This window comes from Rhinoraja longicauda, chromosome 22 (assembly GCF_053455715.1).
Source record: "Rhinoraja longicauda isolate Sanriku21f chromosome 22, sRhiLon1.1, whole genome shotgun sequence".
In the NCBI taxonomy this organism is placed as follows: Eukaryota; Metazoa; Chordata; class Chondrichthyes; order Rajiformes; family Arhynchobatidae; genus Rhinoraja; species Rhinoraja longicauda.
The window spans coordinates 14,203,609-14,225,927 of record NC_135974.1 but is presented as its reverse complement, the minus strand read 5'-3'; the positions used below and the strand labels follow the sequence as shown (position 1 = coordinate 14,225,927).

The 22,319-nt window shown below is 46.2% G+C and overlaps 1 protein-coding gene across 2 annotated transcripts in view; it reads left to right on the top strand.

Moving 5' to 3' along the window:
* The window catches only part of edem2 (ER degradation enhancer, mannosidase alpha-like 2), a 38,974-nt gene that overhangs the window by 4,317 nt on the left and 12,338 nt on the right, over positions 1-22,319 (top strand). For both annotated transcript variants that reach the window (XM_078418778.1, XM_078418777.1), the window contains exons 2-6: positions 12,339-12,584; positions 15,897-16,007; positions 17,102-17,141; positions 19,678-19,783; positions 20,984-21,109. In XM_078418778.1, the coding sequence (XP_078274904.1) occupies positions 12,339-12,584; positions 15,897-16,007; positions 17,102-17,141; positions 19,678-19,783; positions 20,984-21,109 (629 nt within the window). The remainder of the gene's footprint in view (positions 1-12,338; positions 12,585-15,896; positions 16,008-17,101; positions 17,142-19,677; positions 19,784-20,983; positions 21,110-22,319) is intronic.

Here is a 22,319-nt window from a genome sequence, read left to right as displayed (position 1 = left end):
GTACCCTCAGTCGAATGGACTGGTTGAGAGAATGGTACGAACGGTGAAATCCATCATCAAGAAGTCCTTGACAACGGAACAGAGTGTATCAGCAGCTTTACTCAACTTGCGTACTACGCCGATTGATTCCAAGTTACCGTCACCAGCAGAGATGATGTTTGGAAGACAGATTCGGACACCTCTACCCACTAACCTTGACACGAACAAGGCACACAAACAAGGGTAGAGGAACTTTGAGTGACTTGAAGAGTGCAAGCAGCATATGAAGGCGCATTTTGACAATTCGGTCAAGAGCCAAGACTTGCAACCATTACACATTGGACAGAAGGTCCGGGTTCTGGATCAAGCTGGAGTAACTCAGCGGGTCAGACAGCATCTCTGGAGAAAAGGTATAGGTGGCGTTGGCAGACACGGCATGGACGAGTTGGGCCAAAGGGCCTGTGTCCGTGCTGTATGACTCTCTAAACCGTTCTGGATCAAGCAATTCGTGTCTGGATACCAGCGGAAGTGAGAACGATCTGTGACGAACCCCAATCAAGATCTTACATCATTGAAACACCAAATGGAAACAGATTGAGACGGAATTGAGTGCAGTTGAGAGATGTTCCTCCACTGGAGAAACCAGGCTTTGGTCCCCACTGCATCACTCCAGACAGCAACAAGACAGAGACCAAATATGAAGAGGAGGAATGACCGGCACATAATGCTGATGAAGATTATGTGACACGTTCAGGACGTGTTAGTAAGAAACCTGCACGTTACCGTTGATAATCGTTACTAGTGAAGATTTATGGTGTTTATAAAAAACATTTGTGTTTAGAGGCTGTTAAATATATTTTATTTTATATAAGACAAGGGGGATGTTGTGATATTGCAAGGACTACTTTGTTGTATCACAAGGACTACTTTGTTTGCTTGCGTAGCAACATGTATATGTGAGAATGACGTGTTCTTTGCGGGAACTCTGGTTCCAGGTGGCCGTGAAATAAACAGCCTGGATTTAAGCTCCAGCTTTCAAACCTTTAAACACGTGTACTTGTGGTCAGTCAAGAGTCATAACAACGGTATAGCAGATACCGGACCACGAAGTACAACAAATACTGGAAATCATTGTTTATTTACAGGTGAAGTTATACACCAGTCTGAAATATTTTCCCCCCAAATGTTTTGTTTCCTAGAAATCGGTTTGAATTTACATCATGTTCCACAGCTCAAACGCAGCTAAGACCAGTTAATTGGACTCCACACAAAGTCAAAATAATAAGAATAAATGCTTGCGTTTCTATAACTCCTTTAAAGGGAAGCACAGTAGTGCAGCTGGTAGAGATGCCGCCTCACAGCGACAGACACCCGGGTTCGATCCTGACCTGGGATGCTGTCTGTGTGGAGTTTGCACGATCTCCCTGCGACCGTGTGGGTTTCCCTACACAACCCAAAGACGTGTGCGTTTGTAGGTTAATTGGGCTCTGCAAATCAATCCTCGTGTGTAGGGAGTGGATACGAAAGAGGGATAACGTAGAACTAGGATGAATGGGTAATCGACGGTCAGCATGGACTCGGTGGGCTGATGGGCCTGTTTCCATGCCGTATCACTAATCTAGAGAATTCACTACAGTCTTTGGAAAACTGGAGGGATAATATCAAATGCCCGACACCATTGCTTTAATGTCAGAGGAGGAAAGTGTAAAGGAGATGTGCAAGGGAAGTTGTTTACAGACTGGTAGGTGCCTGGAATGTGCTGCAATGTGTAGTTTTGCGTGTAAATAGATATGGTAGTGGTATACATGAGGCTTTTAGGTAGGCACTGTGATTTGCAGAGAATAAAGGGATCTGGTTCACATCCCGATGGAAGATATTTGGCATCATGTTCAGCACAGACATTGTGGGCCGAAGGAGCCGTTCCTGTTGTACTGTTGTTTGTTCTGTAACATTCACATTGACACATCTTGGATATTTTAACGAGAGAAGAGGATGATGTAATGTAAGAAAATAACTGCAGATGTTGGTACAAATCGAAGGTATTTATTTCACAAAATGCTGGAGTAACTCAGCAGGTCAGGCAGCATCTCAGGAGAGAAGGAATGGATGACGTTTCGGGTCGAGACCCTTCTTCGGACTTGATATCAGGGGGGTGGGACAAAGGAAGGATTATAGGTGGAGACAAGAAGATAGAGGGAGAACTGGGAAGGGGGAGGGAAAGAGAGGGACAGAGGAACTATCTAAAGTTGGAGAAGTCGATGTTCATAACGCTGGGCTGCAAGCTGCCCAAGCGAAATATGAGGTGCTGTTCCTCCAACAAGCGAAATATGAGGTGCTGTTCCTCCAATAAAGGATGATGTAATAATCGTTTAAGAGTATGCCGCAAGAAACTATTTTATTTTTCTTTGGAGTGAATGGAAAAGAGTGTAGCCAAGGGATTGGCAAATGAAGCACAAAATAACGTTAAATTTAGAATTGTTTTGGGACAATGTCATAATCTGCTGTCTGGAGGGAAAGAGAAGAGATTGTAGACGTTGGAATCTTTTGCCAAAACACTGGGTGCTGGAGGAATTCAGGAGGCCAGGCAGCATTTGTAGAGGGAAATGGACAGAGGGCATTTCAGGTCAGGAATAGACACAAAATGCTGGAGTAACTTGGGCAGCATCTCTGCAGAGAAGGAATGGGTGACGTTTTAGTTTGGAACACTTCTTCAGACTGATGGCAATGGTATTATTGACCCACAAAAACCTGTTATTAGCGGAGGGCTGCAGAAGCTTCAAACCCAGATGAGCAGATTTTCACCTGCTCCAGGTCAAGGGTCATAGTTCAGGACCCAGCTACCAATGCACATCAATTAGTTAAAATCTCTGTTAAAACCCCATGCTTTAAAGTTGTAAATGGATGATAACTGATGATGTGCTAATGTTAAGTAATGCGAAGAAGAACATATTCTGAAAATATTTTTTTAAAGACACAGAGTGCTTGAATAACTCAGCGGGTCAGGCGGCATCTCTGGAGAACATGGATCGGTGACAGTTTGGGTCAGCATCCTTCTTCAAACTCTAGTTCATGGGCTGTCGTACTCCCACAAAAGGCACCATCATCAGGCGAATTGAAGTAATGCATGAACATAAATCACATCAAATCTATTTCTTCCTAACCACATTCATAGTTCATGACATATTTCATCTTGGCGTTCGGCCCATCAACTCCATGTACAGACCCCTGGAGTCCATCAGTTCCATTCCACCAATGGGTTAATGATAATACAGACCATCCTCGTGTAACCAAAGTTATGTTTTTACCGACATCCATAAAGTCAATTTTATCCATAGGTTCGAAAATACACAGGAAAAAAAATCACTCTATATGGTAAACCTACCTCCAAACCTACCTGCAATAATTGGCGTAGAAAACATAAAACTGATAAGAAAGAACAATTACTAAAAAAAAAGACACAACGTTTTGGAGTAACTCAGCAGGTCAGGTGGAGGAAAATAACTGCAGATGCTGTACAAATCAAAAGTATCATAAAATGATGGGGGAACCTGCTGAGTTACCCCAGCATTTGGTGATGACAGCAGGTCAGGTGGCATCTCTGAAGAACATGGATAGGTTTTTGAATTGAATTGAATGAATTTTATTAGCCAAGTATGTATACATACAAGGAATTTGCCTTGGTGCTCTGCTCGCAAGTAACAACACGACATACAGTAAACAATTAAGAATAAAACATAAAACATTAAGAATAAAACATTATAGTTTAAACGTGTGAGAATGAAATAAAATACCAGAGCAAAGGGAGGCTATGGACTTTTGATTGTTGAGTAGAGCTACAGGTTGTGGAAAAAGCTGTATGTTTGGCTGTAGCGGCTTTGACAGGACGGAGTCGCCTGACGATTTGTGTCGGGGAATCTTGAGCAAAAAACACAAAGTGCTGTAGTAATTCAGCAGATCAGGCTACCTCTCTGAAGAAGGGTCCCAATCTGAAATGTCACTTATCCATGCTCTCCAGTGGTGCCGCCTGACCCATTGAGTTACACAAGCACCTGCCGTCTTTTCAAGTATAAACCAGCACCTACAGTTCCTTGTATCTCAACAATGACTCAAAGAGAGAGCAGAAGCTAGTTCTGATGCTCACAGGGCAAATAAGTTCATAAGTCATAGGAGTAGATTTAGGCCTTTCGGCCCCCCAAGTCTACTCCACCATTCAATCATGGCTGATCTATCTCTCCCTCCTAATCCAATTCTCCTGCCTTCTCCCCAAGTGTGCTAATGCGTTGTTAAAATTAATTTCTCTATTAATGTTTGGTTTAGTTTAGTGATACAGCATGGAAACAAGCCCTTCAGCCCACCGAGTCCACGCTGACCATCGATCACCCTAGTTCTATGTTATTCCACTTTCGCATCCACTCCCTACACATTAGGAGCAGCTGAGGCCCAATTAACCGACAAACCGGCACGTCTTTGAGAAGTGGGTGGAAACCGGAGCACCCGGAGAAAACCCATGCGGTCACAGGGAGAACATGCATTGTCCACACAGACAACACCAGAGGTCGGGATCAAACCCGGAGCACAGCATCAAAGTCTCAGATTCGATCACGACCTTGGGTGCTGTCTGTATGGAGTTTGCACGTTCTCCTTGAGACCGTGTGAGTTTTCTCCGGGTGCTCCGCTTTCCTCCCACATTCTGAAGACGTGGTTTGTGGGTTAAATGACTTCTGAAAATTACCTCGAGTGTGTAGGATGTGGAAGTAGTGTGAATGGGTGATCAATGGTCGGCATGGACAGTGGGCCGAAGAGCCTGTTTTCATGCTGTATCTCTAAACTAAACTGAACAAGGAACTGCAGATGTTGGAATCTTGATCAAAAAACACAAAATGCTGGAGTAACTCAGCAGGTCAGGAAGTATTCCTGCTATTCTTGCTATTGAGGACGTGCAGCGTAGGTTTACTAGGTTAATTCCTGGAATGGCGGGACTGTCGTATGTTGAAAGACTGGAGGGGCTAGGCATGTATACACTGGAATTTAGAAGGATGAGAGGGGATCTTATCGAAACATATAAGATTATTAAGGGGTTGGACACGTTAGAGGCAGGAAACATGTTCCCAATGTTGGGGTAGTCCAGACCAGGGGCCACAGTTTAAGAATAAGGGGTAGGCCATTTAGAACGGAGATGAGGAAAAACTTTTTCAGTCAGAGAGTTGTAAATCTGTGGAATTCACTGCCTCAGAAGGCAGTGGGGGCCAATTCTCTGAATGCATTCAAGAGAGAGCTAGATAAAGCTCTTAAGGATAGCGGAGTCAGGGGGTATAGGGAGAAGGCAGGAACGGGGTACTGATTGAGAATGATCAGCCATGATCACATTGAATGGTGGTGCTGGCTCGAAGGGCCGAATGGCCTACTCCTGCACCTATTGTCTATTGTATCTCCTGGAGTCTCCGGAAGGGTCCCAACCCGAAACGTCACCAATCCATGTGCTCCAGTGATGCTGCTTGACCCGCTGGGTCAATAGACAATAGGTGCAGGAGTAGGCCATTCAGCCCTTCGAGCCAGCACCGCCATTCAATGCGATCATGGCTGATCACTCTCAATCAGTACCCCGTTCCTGCCTTCTGCCCATACCCCCTCACTCCGCTATCCTTAAGAGCTCTATCCAGCTCTCTCTTGAAAGCATCCAACGAACTGGCCTCCACTGCCTTCTGAGGCAGAGAATTCCACACCTTCACCACCCTCTGACTGAAAAAGTTCTTCCTCATCTCCGTTCTAAATGGCCTACCCCTTGTTCTTAAACTGTGGCCCCTTGTCCTGGACTCCCCCAACATTGGGAACATGTTATCTGCCTCTAATGTGTCCAATCCCCTAATTATCTTATATGTTTCACTCCAGCACTTTCTGTTTTTTATCCACAGCAAGATTCCACAAACAAAATCGTGGTCATGACCAGATATTCCATTTTGTGGCACAGGAAGCACCCAGTAACTTGGTTCCAATTCTCCTCAATGTCAGCAAGACAAGGGAGATAGAGATTGACTTCAGGAAGAGAAGAAGTACACACACCAGAGTGTACATTGATGGTGTTGAAGTGGAGATGGTTGAAAGCATTAAGTTCAAGGAATAAATGGACCAGCCACATCAAAGCTGTGGCCGAGAAAGCACACAGACACCTCTTGAAGGCTTAGGAAGTTCGGCATGTCTCCAACAACCCTCACCAACGTCCACAGGTGCATCACAACCTGGTTTGGAAACAGCTCCATCCAAGACACAATAAATTGTGGACAGTTGTGGACTTAGCCCAGACCATAACACAAAACAGCCACTTTTTCATTGACTCCATCTATACTTCACGCTGCCTCGGCAAGGCCACCAGCATAATCAAGGACCAGTCTTAGCCCGGTCACTCCCTCTTCTCCCCTCTCCCATCAGGCAAGAGGTACAGAAGTTTGAAAACATGTGCCTCCAGATTCAGGGACAGCCTCTTCCCATCCGTTCCCAACTGAACAGACCTCTCATCAGTTATAGTGTGGTCCTGACCTCCCATCTACCTGATAGGTGACCTTTGAACTTTCCTTAATACAATACAATATACAATACATCTTTATTGTCATTGTACAGGGGTACAACGAGATTGGGAATGCGCCTCCCATACGATGCAATAAATCAATTAGCTAATCAGTATTAATTTAAACAACCCAATGAAACAAATTAGAACAGTTTTAAAACAGAATAAAGTGCAAGTAGATCTGTGCCGGTTCACTGTGCGATGTGACCATCTGGCTCAGCAGGACCGGTTCATAGCAGCTATGGCCCTGGGGATGAAGCTGTTCCTGAGTCTGGAGGTGCGGGCGTAGAAGGCCTTGTATCGTCTGCCCGATGGTAGAAGTTCGAACAGACTGTTGCAGGGGTGTGAAGAGTCTTTGTGGATGCTGGTGGCTTTTCTGAGGCATCGTATGTTGTCGATGCCCTCCAAGGCTGGTAGCTGTGTTCCGATAGTCTGACTTTATCAGACATCAATGTTATATCTTTGCACTAAATGTTGGACCCTTTATCTTTTATCTTTGCACTGTGGACTGCGGAAGGCTTGATGGTATTCTATAGTCTTTTCGCTGACCGGATACTCTGTATAGACGCAACAGAAAGCTTTCCACTGTATCTTGGTACATATGGCAATACTAAACTAAACCCAACCCAACCCGACCCGACCCGACCCGACCCGACCCGACCCGACCCGACCCGACCCGAACCGAACCGAACCGAACCGAACCAAACCAAACCAAACCAAACCGAACTGAACTAAACTAATCTAAACCAACCACGACCATTTCAAAGGTCTGAAGAAGGGTTCTGACCCGAAATGCCTCCTATCCATGTTCTCCGGGACTGTTGCCTGACCCACTGAGTTACTCCAGCATTTTGTGTCCATCCCTGCAATTGTGATAACCTAAAAAATGTCATATTTTCCAACCTTCACCGCAAACTGTTTTTCCTCTGCACATGATAGAGATTAGAAATTAGTGAGCTTACCAGCTTTGCACTGCATTAATATAATACCAGGAACAGATGTGCTATCTCTCTATTGAGTCTTGACCTACAAATGATTCATGCTATGATTCCAGATTAACTAGTCAAACCATTTTTCTCCAAAAAATGAATTCTCACTCAGACTTGAGTTTCACACTTGCTCATTTCACTTGAGAATTGTTCGCAGAAAGAAATGAGCAAGTGTTTTATGGTCACGTTGAAAGAGGCTTGGAGAGAAAAAAAACAACCAATTAATTATTTTGTTAAAAAAGGATAGTCAATGTTTCAAAGAGTAGATTAGATAGAGGAATGAGATTTCTACAGCACAGAATGACACCAAATATGAGATCAAAGTCTTGCAGAGTTAGTGGTATTGTAACAGGTTAGTTGGTAACACAGAGCCTGTTGAAGATATTGGATGGATTTACTCAGACACATTCGGTGGTGCACCTATAGAGTTGCTGCCGTACAGCGCCAGAGACCCAGGTTCGATTCTGACTACGGGTGTTATCTGTATGGAGTTTGTACGTTCTCCCTGTGACCATGTGGGTTTCCTCCGGGTGTTCCAGTTTCCTCCTACACTCCAAGGCCATGCAGGTTTGTAGGTTAATTGGCTTCTGTAAATTTCAAGTTGTCCCGAGTGGGTGTAGGATAGTGCTAGTGTACGGGGTGATTGCTGGTCGGTGTGGACTCGGTGGGCCGAAGGGCCTTTTTCCACGCTGTATCTCTAAAGTCTAAAGTAAACACAGGGAGGAAACCAATCGAATGAGAACAGGAATTTCTAATGAATTTAAATATACCCCTTGTATTGTGCTTTTGTACTTTACATCCTGATATTTGCCTCGGTTTTGCCCCTTCCTTTTTTTCACCTGCATAATCTAAAAGCAAAGACTCTTTGACAGGGTATGGGTTACTGATGGGTTACTATGGGTCACTGAGTATCCTTGTCAGTAGCTCAGAGCACAGGTATGTGTGGCCTTGGGCAGTGAATGATGAGTGGGGTATTTAACTGACGGTGACAGTAGATTTTAGACTTTAGAGATACAACGTGGAAACAGGCACTTCGGCCAACCGAGTCCGTGCCAACCAGCGACCAGTTAGATCAGCCATGATTGAATGGCGGAGTAGAAGTGACGGGCCAAATGGCCTAATTCTGCTCCTATAACTAATAATAATAATAATAATAATACATTTATTTTATATAGCGCTTTTCAAGATACTCAAAGACGCTTTACAAAGCAAACAAGACATAAAAACAAACAAACAAACAAAAGATTTGTCCTGACTAATGAACTTATGATCATCATGCCCACAAGCACTACCCTACAGACTAGGGATGATTTACAATGTACAAAAGGTAATTAACTTACAAACCTGTATGTCTTTGGAGTGTGGGAGGAAACCGGAACACCCGGAAAAAAACCCATGCAGTCTCAGGGAGAATGTACAAACTCCATGCAGAGAGCACCCGTAGTCAGGATTGAACCTGGGTCTCTGGCGCAGTAAGGCAGCAACACTACCGCTGCCCCCACCGCCATGCCCAGGTTTAATAGGTCCCTATTAAAAATCTCACATCTCACAAACCTATTTTCTCTTTATTGGTAGGTTAATTTGGCTTCTGGTAAATATTGCAAATTGTCCCTCGTATGTACAGTGCTGCTGTACAGGGATCGCTGGTTGGCGCGGACTCGGTGAGCTGAATGGCCTGTTTCTGCGCTGTATCTCTAAACTACACTAAAACTAAACTCTGATTCTTGATTCCCCTCCCCTGGGTAAATGACTGTGCATTGACCCTATCTATTGCCTCATGATCTTATACACCTCTAGAAGACCATCCCTCATCCTCTAGCGCTTCCAGGAATAAAGTCCTACCTAGCCTGCCCAACCTCTCCCTATAGCTCAGACCCTCAAGTCCTGGCAACATCCTCATAAAGATTGTAGGAAGGTTAAAAAAAGAAAAACAGATACAAAAACCCATCTTAGTTATGTTTGTGTATAAAGCTAACATTGACATATGGTCATTGTAAACAACCCATCTTTCGGGAGATTTTGGTGAGGAAATTGGGATTATGGGATTATTAGATCCTTATCCAGCAACTGAGACTTGGTGACCCGCAAGTGTAAACAGCAACTTAAGATTCAGAATGCTGCATGAGACTAACGAAAGGCTTGGATTACAGAGTATAAATGTCTGTGTACTCTCTAAATCTGTAATCTGTTTGTTGATGAACACTCTCACATAATGAACCTTCTTCCACCTCATTGACAGCTGTTCATCAAAATATTGCTTTATTACCAGCTAGTCATAAATACAGCAGAAAAGGTAACAAAGTGCTGGAGTAACTCAGCGGATCAGGCAGCATCTCTGGAGAACATGGATGGGTGATTTCAGACTGATTGTAAAGGGGTGGGAGAAGAAATCTGGCAAAGGAGGGAGGCAGGACAAGGTGTGGAAGGCACAGGTTGACAGGTGAGGTGAGGGGGGTTGGCAGGTAGATGGTTGGAACAAAGGCCAGAGATAAGAACAATAGATGGTGATACAGGTTTCAAGAGTGGACGGCTCGATTGTAATCATCTATTGTCTTTCCGCTGACTGGTTAGCACAAAACAAAATCTTTTCACTGTACCTCACTCAGTACATGTGGCAATAAACTAAACTTAGCCAAACTAAACTTGAGGATTGTGAAGCCACAGGGGTGAAAGTAGGGGGGGTGGCGGGGGATGGAGGGGAGAAATAGGTGGGAGTCCAAGTGGGGCAACGGCGAGAGAAGGAAGGGTTAAGAGGGGGGTACTGCAGGGGAGAAGGTGGGGGGAGGGAGGGGTAGTTAGTTACCTAAAATTGGAGAACACCACTGGGGTGTAAGCTACCCAAGCGGAATATGAGGTGCTGTTCCTCCAGTTTGCGTGTGGCCTCACTCTGGCAATGGAGGAGGCCCAGGACAGAAAGGTCAGCGTGGGAATGGCTAGCAACCGGGAGATCAGGTAGGCCTTGTTTGACTGATAGTGTGACAGCAGTTTCCTACCTAGAGCAGAGAGGATATGAGGAATGGGAACAACAATGAGTCAGAAATACCAACATGGGGACAAAGGATGGGTGGATACATCACACGTTGGGTAACACACAAACTAGTGATCAGGTAATATTAAGATGTTGACACAAAAACAAAACACAATGTGCTGGAGTAACTCAGCGGGTCAGCCAGCATCTCTGGAGAACATCAATAGGTAACATTTCGGGTCGAGATCCTTCTTCACACTGAGCCAGCCAAGGAATCCCTGCATCCATCTTGACAAGTCAAAAAATATTGCCTGTTTCAATGAAATCTCGCATTCTTCTAAATTCAAGAGAGTACCATTCTTGTCTTTCCTCAGAAAATACGGTGGTGACAGAGTTGCTGCCTTACAGCACCAGAGACCCGGGTTCGATCCTGACTACAGGTGCAGTCTGTAAAGAGTTTGTACATTCTCCCTGTGACCGTGTGGGATTTCTCTGGGTGCTCTGGTTTCCGCCCACATTCGAAAGACATGCGAGTTTGTAGGTTAATTGGCTTCGGTAAAATTGTAAATTGTTCCTAGTGTGTAGGATAATGCGAATGTATGGGGATCGTTGGTCAGCGCGGACTCGGTGGGCCGAAGGGCCCGTTTCCGCACTGTATCTCTAAACTAAATTGTGTAGGAAGGAACTGCAGATGCTGGTTTACACAAATGATAGACACAAAAAGCTGGAGTAACTCAGCGGGTCAGGCAGCATCTCTGGAGAAAAGGAATAGGTGATGTCTCGGTTCGAGACCCTTCTTCAGACTGAGAGTCAGGGGAGAGGGAAATGAGAGATATAGAAGGTACATAGCACAAACAAAATAATTATATACAAAAAGCAATAATGATCAAGGAAAGGTGGAACCTGCAATGGTCTATTGTTTGTGTAAAAGATGGCAACTAGTTATACAGAGAAACTCAACAGGACGACAGTGAAACTAGTACGGTGACTAGGGTGGGGGAGGGATGGAGAGAGAGGGGATGCAAGGGTTACTTGAAGTTAGAGAAATCAATATTCATACCGCTGGGTTGTAAGCTGCCTCAGCGAAATATGAGATGCAGTTCCTCCAATTTCCGCTTGCCTCACTCTGACAATGGAGGAGGCCCAGGACAGAAAGGTCAGTGCGTGTAGGAAAGTCAAGTCAAGTTTATTTGTCACATACACGATGTGCAGTGAAATGAAAGCGGCAATGCAGATGCTGGTTTAAACCGAAGATAGACACAAAATGCTGGAGTAACTGTCCCGACAGGCAGTATAAGAAAATAACTGCAGATGCTGGTACAAATCGAAGGTATTTATTCACAAAATGTTGGAGTAACTCAGCAGGTCAGGCAGTATCTCTGGAGAGAAGGAATGGGTGATGTTTCGGGTTCGAGACCCTTCTCCAGACTGGTGGGTAGGGGAATGGGAAGGGGAGTTAAAGTGTTTGGCAACCGGGAGGATCTTAACGGGAGAACTAAACTGCATGGTGTTATTATAAGAAGATAACTGCAGATGCTGGTACAAATCGAAGGTTTTTATTCACAAAATGCTGGAGTAACTCAGCAGGTCCAGCATTTTGTGAATAAAAACCTTGCGATTTGCACCAGCATCTGCAGTTATCTTCTTGACCTGCTGAGTTACTCCAGCATTTTGTGCATGGTGTTATTGGCTTGCAGGTAAGGATTTCGTTGTTGCATTGCCAGTGCACATGACAATGAGACACTCTTCACTGTCCCTGAGCTGTACTGACTGCTCTGTATCACTGGCAATGCCCACTGGTGAGATTGACGGGAGTGTTGGCCACTCATCTGTGTTGCAGGATACGCCTTTCGCCATTGAGAATAGATGCAGACAGAGGACGCAGGCGGTGGGTTTCCGGGTTTTTGCTGACGCGGAATGCGAGGAGCTCTGGAGCCGCACCACGATCACCCAGACCCCCAGGAGGACGGGGCAGCGAGCCGATGCTCAGCTCCCTTTACACCGCTTGCTTCGTCCTCGTCGCCTGGACGGGCGGCAATGTTGCAAAGGGCAAAGAAATCGGGGTGGAGGCGATGGCTCAGTACAGGTAAGTGTTCCACACCCCCCCCCCCCTGCAGGGGAGGGAGGGAGGAAGGAAGGGCTTAAGGAGCAACTCGATTGACAAGCTTGTCTCTGCAGGGTGAAAGTTGAGCCACAGTTTTGGCCAAAACAAGATGACTAATTTCTATTAGGACCGAGATGAGAAAACATTTCTTCACACAGAGAGTGGTGAGTCTGTGGAATTCTCTGCCACAGAGGGTAGTTGAGGCCAGTTCATTGGCTATATTTAAGAGGGAGTTAGATTTGGCCCTTTTTGCTAAAGGGATCAGGGGGTATGGAGAGAAGGCAGGTACAGGTTACTGAGCTGGATGATCTGCCATGATCATATTGAATGGCGGTGCAGGCTCGAAGGGCCGAATGGCCTACTCCTGCACCTATTTTCTATGTTTCTATGACTGTTGTGGGAAGAAACGCATGCTTTTCCAATCAATGTTTGATGCATTCTTCCTGCACCGAATTAAAGGGTTAAGTTGCAACCACTCTAACCTTTACATCTGGAGACATCTGGCATTAAACCTGGGGAAAATCAACATTGGGGCCGGCTGTGGTGGCCGAGACAATGTTGTGTTATGATCCCACCATCACCTGGTGTGAAAACACATGCAACTGCAGATGCTGAAATCCTGAGCAAAAAAACCCACAAAGTGCTGGAGTAACTCAGCCGGTCGAGTAGCATCTGTAGAGGGACTGTGTCGTGATCATATTGGCTGCACGGTGGTCAAGTTGCTGCCTCACAGCTCCAGAGACATGGGTTGGATCCTGACCATGAGTGCTGTCTGTGTGGAGTTTGTATATTCTCCTGTGACTGCGTGGGTTTCCTCTGGGTGCTCCAGTTTCCTCCCATATTCCAAAGATGTGCACGTTTGTAGGTTAATTGGCTTCTGTATATTATCCCTCTAGTGTGTAGCGTAGAACTAGTGCACGGATAGACAATAGGAGGCCATTCGGCCCTTCGAGCCAGCACCGCCATTCAATGTGATCATTCTGATCATTCTCAATCAGTACCCCGTTCCTGCCTTCTCCCCATGCCCCCTGACTCCGCTATCCTTAAGAGCTCTATCTAGCTCTCTCTTGAATGCATTCAGAGAATTGGCCTCCACTGCCTTCTGAGGCAGAGAATCCCACAGATTCACAACTCTCTGACTGAAAAAGTTTTTCCTCGTCTCCGTTCTAAATGGCCTACCCCTTATTCTTAAACTGTGGCCTAATCGCTGGCCAGGGGCGATTCGGAGGGCTGAAGGGCCTGTTTACCCGCTGTAAACTAAGCCGAGCATTGTGTTCAGCACAGACATTATGGGCTAAAGTTCAATTTTCCTATGCTGTACAGTTCCAGGGAAGGTAACATAAGAAAATAACTGCAGATGCTGGTACAAATCAAAGGTATTTATTCACAAAATGCTGGAGTAACTCAGCAGGTCAGGCAGCATCTCAGGAGAGAAGGAATGGGCAATGTTGTGGAGAACTGTCTTTTTTGACAAGCCACCCACCTGTCCATTCTATCAGCCACCACTTCCCCCATCAGTAGTTCCCATGTTGACTTTGTTACCCACCCTTGAACCCAAAAGTGGAGTGCAAGAAAATACACCTCAATCCAAGGGAACGAATGAGAAGAATTATTATAAAAACACAAAGTACGTGTTATAACACCAGGATAAGTGCTCAACCAAGAAAACCAAGCCCAGAGCCATGGTAGTATCTAAACTACCTATACACACGTATGCTATTGTACAATAACTAACTTCGTGTTCAGTAATAAGCTATCTACACGTTTCCCATACCTCCCTTTCATTCGCGTCACTCCACTTTACTCTAGGTTTCAGCCCACTGCTCTGACTCTCAGTCTGAAGAAGGGTCTCGACCCGAAACGTCACCCATTCCTTCTATCCTGAGATAGACAATAGACAATAGGTGCAGGAGGAGGCCATTTGGCCCTTCGAGCCAGCACCGCCATTCAATGTGATCATGGCTGATTCAAGATTCAAGATAGCTTTATTGTCATCCAAATTGGACGAAATTCAGTCACCCACAGTCCAACAACAAAAGCATCAAAATAGGCATTAAAATTACACAACCCCCAAAACACACAAAAGAAACATCCATCAAGAAAACATCCATCACAGTGAGTCTCCTCCAGTCCTCTCCTCACTGTGATGGAAGGCCTCAATGTCTTTCCCTTCTCCTGTCGTCTTCTCCCGCGGTCAGGTTGTTGTGGTTGCAGACTGCCTGTAGATGCCTGTAGATGCCAGTAGATGCTGCCTGTCCCGCTGAGTTACTCCAGCATTTTGTGTCTCTCTTCGGTGTAAACCAGCATCTGCAGTTCCTTCCTACACACCTTGTCACCACCACCTACATCCCCCTCGACAGAGCTTGTTCCCCGCTCACCAGTGACAGAGGTTTGGAGCTTTGTTTTCATCTTCACTCACGTTTTTTTAGAGTTCACTTTAGTAGGATTTAATTTTTGGTTTAAATGGCAAAAAAAGTTTTAGCTATTTAGCTTGCAGTCTATCCTGGTTTTCTCCCTGTCGCTGGCCTTCACTTGACTGACCTCCCAAGAAGTTCTGCTCAATGCGATGTCCTTGTACTCACTCTAACAAGAACCTCCTCCTTCCCTGATGTATTCTGAGGCCCTTTGCTGGTGTTATTTTCTGCCAACCACAGGAACAGACCTAGAGTTTCGTACCCTCTACTGCTGAGACTGATGCGTTTGTAGCTTAGTTGGCTTCTGTAAATTGACCCCAGCGTCTAGGACATAGAACCAGTGTGAACGGGTGATCGATGGTCAGCGTGGATTCAGTGGGCTGACAGGCCTGTTTCCACGCAGTTTCTCTACACTACACTAAGTTGAGTTTATTATCATGTACACAACACATACAATGAAAATCTTGCATGCGCCAGTTTCACAAGCATGTAAACACATGGAAACACAAGTCATGCGCATGTTACTCATGCTATCTACAAGAAGGTGAAAAGAAAAAGCAAGATGTTAGCGCAAAATACAATCAGAAAACATGAGTTGTTGTTGCTTTGGGGAAGTCATTTTTAAGCCAGATTCTGTGTGTGACCATGGATTACTTGCTGTTGCTATTTGGAGTTTCTTTTGATTCATTGGGATCAATTTAAGTATCAGCTGGACTAAATTCTGAAATGGGTAAAGTTGGCTTTGACAATGTCACCTCCCCTTGCCCTAAGAACTCGGATGGTTTCACTGTTGCTTTGATTCTATAGGGGTTGAAAGGACAGTGAGGGCAACCAAGCATCTCTGTAAATCTGTGTGTGTGTGTGTTTTTTCCCCCTGCAGAGAGCGTGTTAAAGGGATGTTTTACCATGCTTACAACAACTACTTGGACAATGCCTTCCCGTATGATGAACTACGACCTTTAACCTGTGATGGTCAGGACACCTGGGGAAGGTAAGCTGTTGACTTTATGGCCAGATTTGTTTCAAAAGACTTTTACACATTAGATTTTAGAGATGCAGCGCGGAGATTGGTATGTGTGATGGTCTGGGCTCACACAGACCAACCTCCCTTCCGTTGACTCCATTTATAGCTTGCGCTGCCTCGGCAAGGCCACCAGCACAATCAAGGATGAGTTGCACCCTGGCCACTCCCCCTTCTCCCCTCTCCCATCGGGCAAAGGTGTAGAAGTGTGAAAGCGCACACCTCCGGATTCAGGGACAGTTTCTTCCCAGCTGTTATCAGGCAACTGAACCATCCAACAGCAGCTAGAGAGTGGTCCTGAACTACTATCTACTTCATCAGGGACGCTCCGACTATCTTTGATTGGACTTTACTGGCTTTACATTGCACTAAATGTTATTCCCTTATCATGTATCTGGCAACTGCGAATGGTTCGATTGTAATTGTTGCTGTCCGGTTAGCACGCGCCAAAAGCTTTTCACTGTACCTCTGTACATGTGACAATAAACTAAAACTGAAACAGGCCCTTCATCCCACCAAGAATGCACCGACCAACAATCGCCCCGCACACTAACACTATCCTACACATTAGTGGCAATTTTACAACTTACCAAAGCCAATTAACCTACAAACCTGTACGTATTTGGAGTGTGGGAGGAAACCGGAGCACCCGGAGAAAACCCACTTGGTCACAGGGAGAACATATATAAACTCCGTAAAGACAGCACCCGTAGTCAGGATCGGACCTGGGTCTCTGGCGCACTAAGGCTGCGCCCCTGTGCCGGCTCATTAAGTGTTTCCATAATTTTCTGTTCTTGCTTCCCATTTTTCCCCACCAATGCTGGGTTGGTCGAGGGATCAGTGAAGCTCGTAAACATGGTGAAAAATGAGCAGCAACCGAAGACTTGGTGCTTCCTGAGCCGCAGAACTGAACAGACATTTTCTATCATGGTTCAATGTCCACAGGAAGAAGGAAAATCTCTTGCTCGATGAATGTCAAATACATTTTTGTCACTAATTGATTCAGACAAAATCGAGCGTTCCCTGCCGTGTAAAATGTTCATTGTATTTTCTGCACTTTACAGTTTTTCTCTGACTCTGATTGATGCCTTGGACACGCTTCTGGTAAGTTTCTGCTCGCGTCCCCTTTCAGTGGGCTCTCCGGCCTCGTACAAACTCCACATGCTTTCCGCTTGTTTTCTCTCTTTCGTTTTCAAATGACCTTTTATTTCCATCCCTTTTCCTTCCCAGTCTCCACTTTGTGTTTCCTGACTCTGTTATAAAAATAATAAGGCCTCTAAGAAATTGTTTGTCACCCAACTTTTTTTCTATCTGCAAGCTCTTTGGTCGTTTAAGGCACCTTTGTCGAGCCTAAATCCAGTCCTGTTCCTAATCCCCACTCCTCCTAGCAAGGTGGTGCAGCGGTAGAGTTGCTGTCTTAACTGGGTTATTACAATCAGTCTGAAGAAGGGCCCCGACCTGAAACATCACCTGTCCACGTTCTGCGGAGATGCTGCCTGACCCGCTGAGTTACTCCAGCACTTTGTGCCGATCTAGTCCTAAGTCAAATGAGTTCACTTTCTCATTCATCTAGCAAAAGAAAAATCAGCCAGGCCATGCCCACGGGATAGGATACAGGATGAGGTCGGAATTCCCGGTCTCCTAACATTTCCCTCCTGGGAGATTTGGTGGGTGGGTGCAGGCATTGGGTGGTCGTTCCATTTCTTCCTGCCCGTGTTTTATGGGAACGATCCATCTCGAGAACATCGAAGAATTATTCCCCCGTGATTTTACTTTTCTTTGCAGTGGGGATGTTGAGAGGTTTTCTGAAGTACTGGAAAAATGGATAAGTGGTGTGTTGGCAGGACTCCCACTTGTATCTGGCCCTGAACTGTAGTCTGGGTAAAAACCATGAGGCAGGGTTGTCTCTACTGCCAGAAAGAGACCTGTCTGCACTAGCTTTTAAACATAGAACATAGAACAGTGCAGCACAGAACAGGCCCTTCGGCCCACAATGACTGTGCTAAACATGATGCTAAAGTAAACTAATCTCATCTGCTTGCACGTGATCTATACCCCTACATTCCCTCCATATCCGCGTGCCTATCTAAAGGTCTCTTGATGCACTATCGTATCTGCCTCCACTACCACCCCTGGCAGCACGTTCCAGGAACCATTTTGATGCCATTGCAATTCAGTTCTATTTGGGTGAAGGAGTGGGAATAGTGTTGGGAATGGAAATGGTATTGCTGGGTGAATCCGAAGGAGGGTCCCGACCCGAAATCTTGCCCGTCTGTGTCCTCCAGAGAAGCTGCCTGACCCGCTGAGTTACTCCAGCATTTTGAGTTTTAGGCGAGGTGGAAGATTATTGACAATTACTATGTGTCTTAAATAAACCTACGTGGGAGGTTTCAAGTCTGTGTGTTCCTTCCTGTTCTGTTCAGCTGCTCTTCCGGTAGTGAAATAGTCATACAGCTTAGAAAAAGGCCCTTCAACCCAACTTCCCCATGCCGACCAACATGTCCCATCTAACTAGTCTCACCTGCCTGTGTTTGGCTCATATCCCTCCAAACCTATCCTATCCATGTACCTTTTTAAATGTTGTTATTACCTGCCTCAACTACCTCCTCCAGTAGCTCGTTCTGTACACCCACCACCCTTTGTGTGGTTTTAAAAAAACAGTTGCCCCCCCCCAGGTTCCTATTAAAGGTCCCCCACCCGACCATAAACCTATGTCCCCTGGTTCTCGAATCCCCTTCTCTGCATTTACCCTGTCTATTCTTTTCATGATCAGATGATTGTGAAAGGCCTGGACAGAGTGGATGTGAAGAGTCTGGGACCAGAGGGCACAGCCTCGGAATAAAAGGACGTACCTTCAGAAAGGAGATGAGGAAGGAATTTCTTTAGTCCTGCATCTCACCTGTCCAATCCTTTAAGAATTTTATATGTTTCTAGAAGATCCCCTCTCATCCTTCTAAATTCCAGTGAATATAAGCCCAGTCGACCCATTCTTTCATCATATGTCAGTCCTGCCACCCTGGGAATTAACCTGGTGAACCTACGCTGCACTCCCTCAATAGCAAGAAGGCTTTGGAGACCAAATCATTGGGTATTTTTAACGTGGAGATTTGCAATTTTTTAATTGGTAAGGGTGTCAGGGTTTATGGGGACAAGGCAGGAGAATGGAGTTGAGGGGAAAGGTGGCGGCACGGTAGCGCAGCGGTAGAGTTGCTGCTTTACAGCGAATGCAGCGCCGGAGACTCAGGTTCGATCCTGACTACGGGTGCTGCACTGTAAGGAGTTTGTACGTTCTCCCCGTGACCTGCGTGGGTTTTCTCCGAGATCTTCGGTTTCCTCCCACACTCCAAAGACGTACAGGTATGTAGGTTAATTGGCTGGGTAAATGTAAAAATTGTCCCTAGTGGGTGTAGGATAGTGTTAATGTGCGGGGATCACTGGGCGGCACGGACTTGGAGGGCCGAAAAGGCCTGTTTCCGGCTGTATATATATGATATGATATGATAGATCAGCCATGATTGAATGGTGAAGTAGACTTTTGGGCCGAATGGCCTAATTCTGCTCCTAGAACCTATGAATGGAAACTGCTGAATTCCTGCAGCACAGGTATGAATGATCATCTGTTGTTCCAATCTGCGTGTAGGTGCTGGGTAATGTGACCGAGTTTCAGAGAGTTGTCCACATCCTTCAGGATGGGATGAATTTTGACATCGATGTCAACGCATCCGTCTTTGAGACCAACATTCGAGGTAAGTCGACGTTGACGAGGCGGCGCTTGGAGCACTGTGTTCATGTTTTGGTCACCCTGGTATAATAAGGATGTCATTAAACGGGGAAGTGTGCAGAGAAGATTCACGAGGATGTTGCCAGGACTCGAGGGTTTGAGCTATAGGGAGTGGATGGGCAGGCTAGGGCTTTATTCTTTGGAGAGCAGGAGCTCGGGTGATCTTACAGAGGGGTATAAAATCATCAGGGGCATAGATAGGGTGAATGCATCGTCTTCTACCCACAGTTGGGGTAGTAGGGCTGCTGTCTCACAGCGTCAGAGACCCGGGTTCAATCCTGACCTCGGGTGCTGCCTGTGTGGAACCTGCACCTTCTCCCTGTGACCACGTTTGTTTACTCCCTGCTCCAGTTTCCACCCAAAGACTTGCGGGTTTGTCGATGGATCAGCCCTGCGTAAATTGCCCCTGCAGTGTAGTGAGTGTATGAGAAAGTGGGATAACATGGAACAAGTGTTGATGAGTGATCGATGGTCGGCGTGGACTCGGTGGGCCGAAGGGTCTGTTTCCATGCTGTATCTCCAAGCCAAAAAGGTGTCGGCTACAACTGCCATGTTACGAGGCACTGTGAAGGCATGTGTGTAGATTTTCCAGTTTTGTTCGGGCTTGAATAATGAAATGGGGAAATAAGGAGTGAGTTGGTTGGTTAATTAGTTGGTTGGTTGGGTTTAGTTTGTTGTTGCGAGTGCAGTGAAAAGCTTTTTATTGCGTGCGATCCAGTCAGTGGAAAGACTGTCCGTGATTACAATCGAGCCGTACACAGAGTACCGATACAGGATAAAGGGAATAACGTTTAGTGCAAGATAAAGATTGTCCGAGGGTTTAGTTACTGAACCATTAACTGGCATATTCAAAGGTAGACACAAAATGCTGGAGTAACTCAGCGGGTCAGGCAGCATCTCGGGAGAGACGGAATGGGTGATGTTTGGGGTCGAGACCCTTCTTCAGACTCGACCCGAAACGTCACCCCTTCCTTCTCTCCCGAGATGCTGCCTGACCCGCTGAGTTACTCCAGCATTTTGTGTCTACCTTCGATTTTAACCAGCATCTGCAGTTTCTTTCCTACACATAGCTGGTATATTCACCTGCTTGCTTGAATTGCCGACTTGCAGTTCCTCCGTTTTTGCTGCAGGCAGTGACGCGGTGTGTTTTGTTGCTGTTCCCCAGTGGTGGGGGGTTTGTTGTCTGCCCACCTGCTGTCCAGGGAGGGTGGCATCGTGTTGGAGCCCGGCTGGCCCTGCGCGGGACCTTTGCTCAGACTGGCGGAGGAGGCGGCCCGGAAGCTGCTACCAGGTGAGGTCCTCTAAAGGCTGCTCCTTGCCGCACCATTCCCTTCCGTCCTACGGCTCTTCCCAACCTGCTTCCGTCTACTCCCGGCCGGCACGGTGGCGCAGCGGTAGACTTGCTGCCTCGGAGCGCCAGAGACCCGGGTTCGATCCTGACTACGAGCGCTGTGTGTACGGAGTTTGTACGTTCTGCCCGTGACCGCGTGGGTTTTCTCCGGGTGCTCCGGTTTCCTCCCACACTCCAAAGACGTACAGTTTGTAGGTTAATTGGCTTCGGTAAAACGTATAATTTTTCCCTAGTGTGTAAGATAGTGCGAGTGTGCGGGGATCGCTGGTCGGCACGGCTCAGTGGGCTGAAGGGCCTGGTTCCGCGCCGTATCTCTAAACTAAACCAAACACTCCACTGCTTGGAATGACTCTACCCCTCGTTACCACCTTCCCCACAGCCAACAATAGACCATTATGGGCTCCACCTTTCCTTGATCATCGTTGCTTTTTACATCTCTTTCATTCATTTGTTCTATGTACCTTCTATATCTTTCGTTTCCCTCTCCCCTGAGCCTGAAGAAGGGTCTTGGACCGAAATGTCACCTATTCCTTTGCTCCAGAGATGCTGCCTGACCCGCTGAGTTTCTCCAGGATTTTTTGTCTGTCTTTGTGTCTGATCTAGTCAGTGGGTTTGCTGTCTACCCATTACCTTCTCCTTTTGGTATCTTGTAAGGAACGTGGCCCTGTTTGTCTAACTGTACGATAATTTATCCTACGCTAGGTGACCCGAAACGTCACCTCTCCATGTTCTCCAGAGATGCTGCTTGATCCACTGAGTTACTCTAGCACTGTGTCCTTTTCTGTAAACCAGCATCTGCAGTTCCTTGTTTCTACACTTTATCCTTGGTTAATTATGCTCCTCTCCTGAGGTGTGCTCCTCAGAATTGCTCAGTGCTTCGGGTGTGATCTAATCGATGGGCCTGGTTGAAACAAGACACATTGGGTGCAACTTACAGTGGCCAATTAAACTTCCAAAAAGGGAGGGAGGGATGGAGAGGGAAGGGAGAGGGAGAGAGAGAGAGAGAGAGAGAGAGAGAGAGAGAGAGAGAGAGAGAGAGAGAGAGAGAGAGAGAGAGAGAGAGAGAGAGAGAGACATTAGCAACTGTGAAAGATATTTGCATGATGATCTGAAGTGCCAATATCTGCAGGGCAAGAGACTAAGAGTGAAA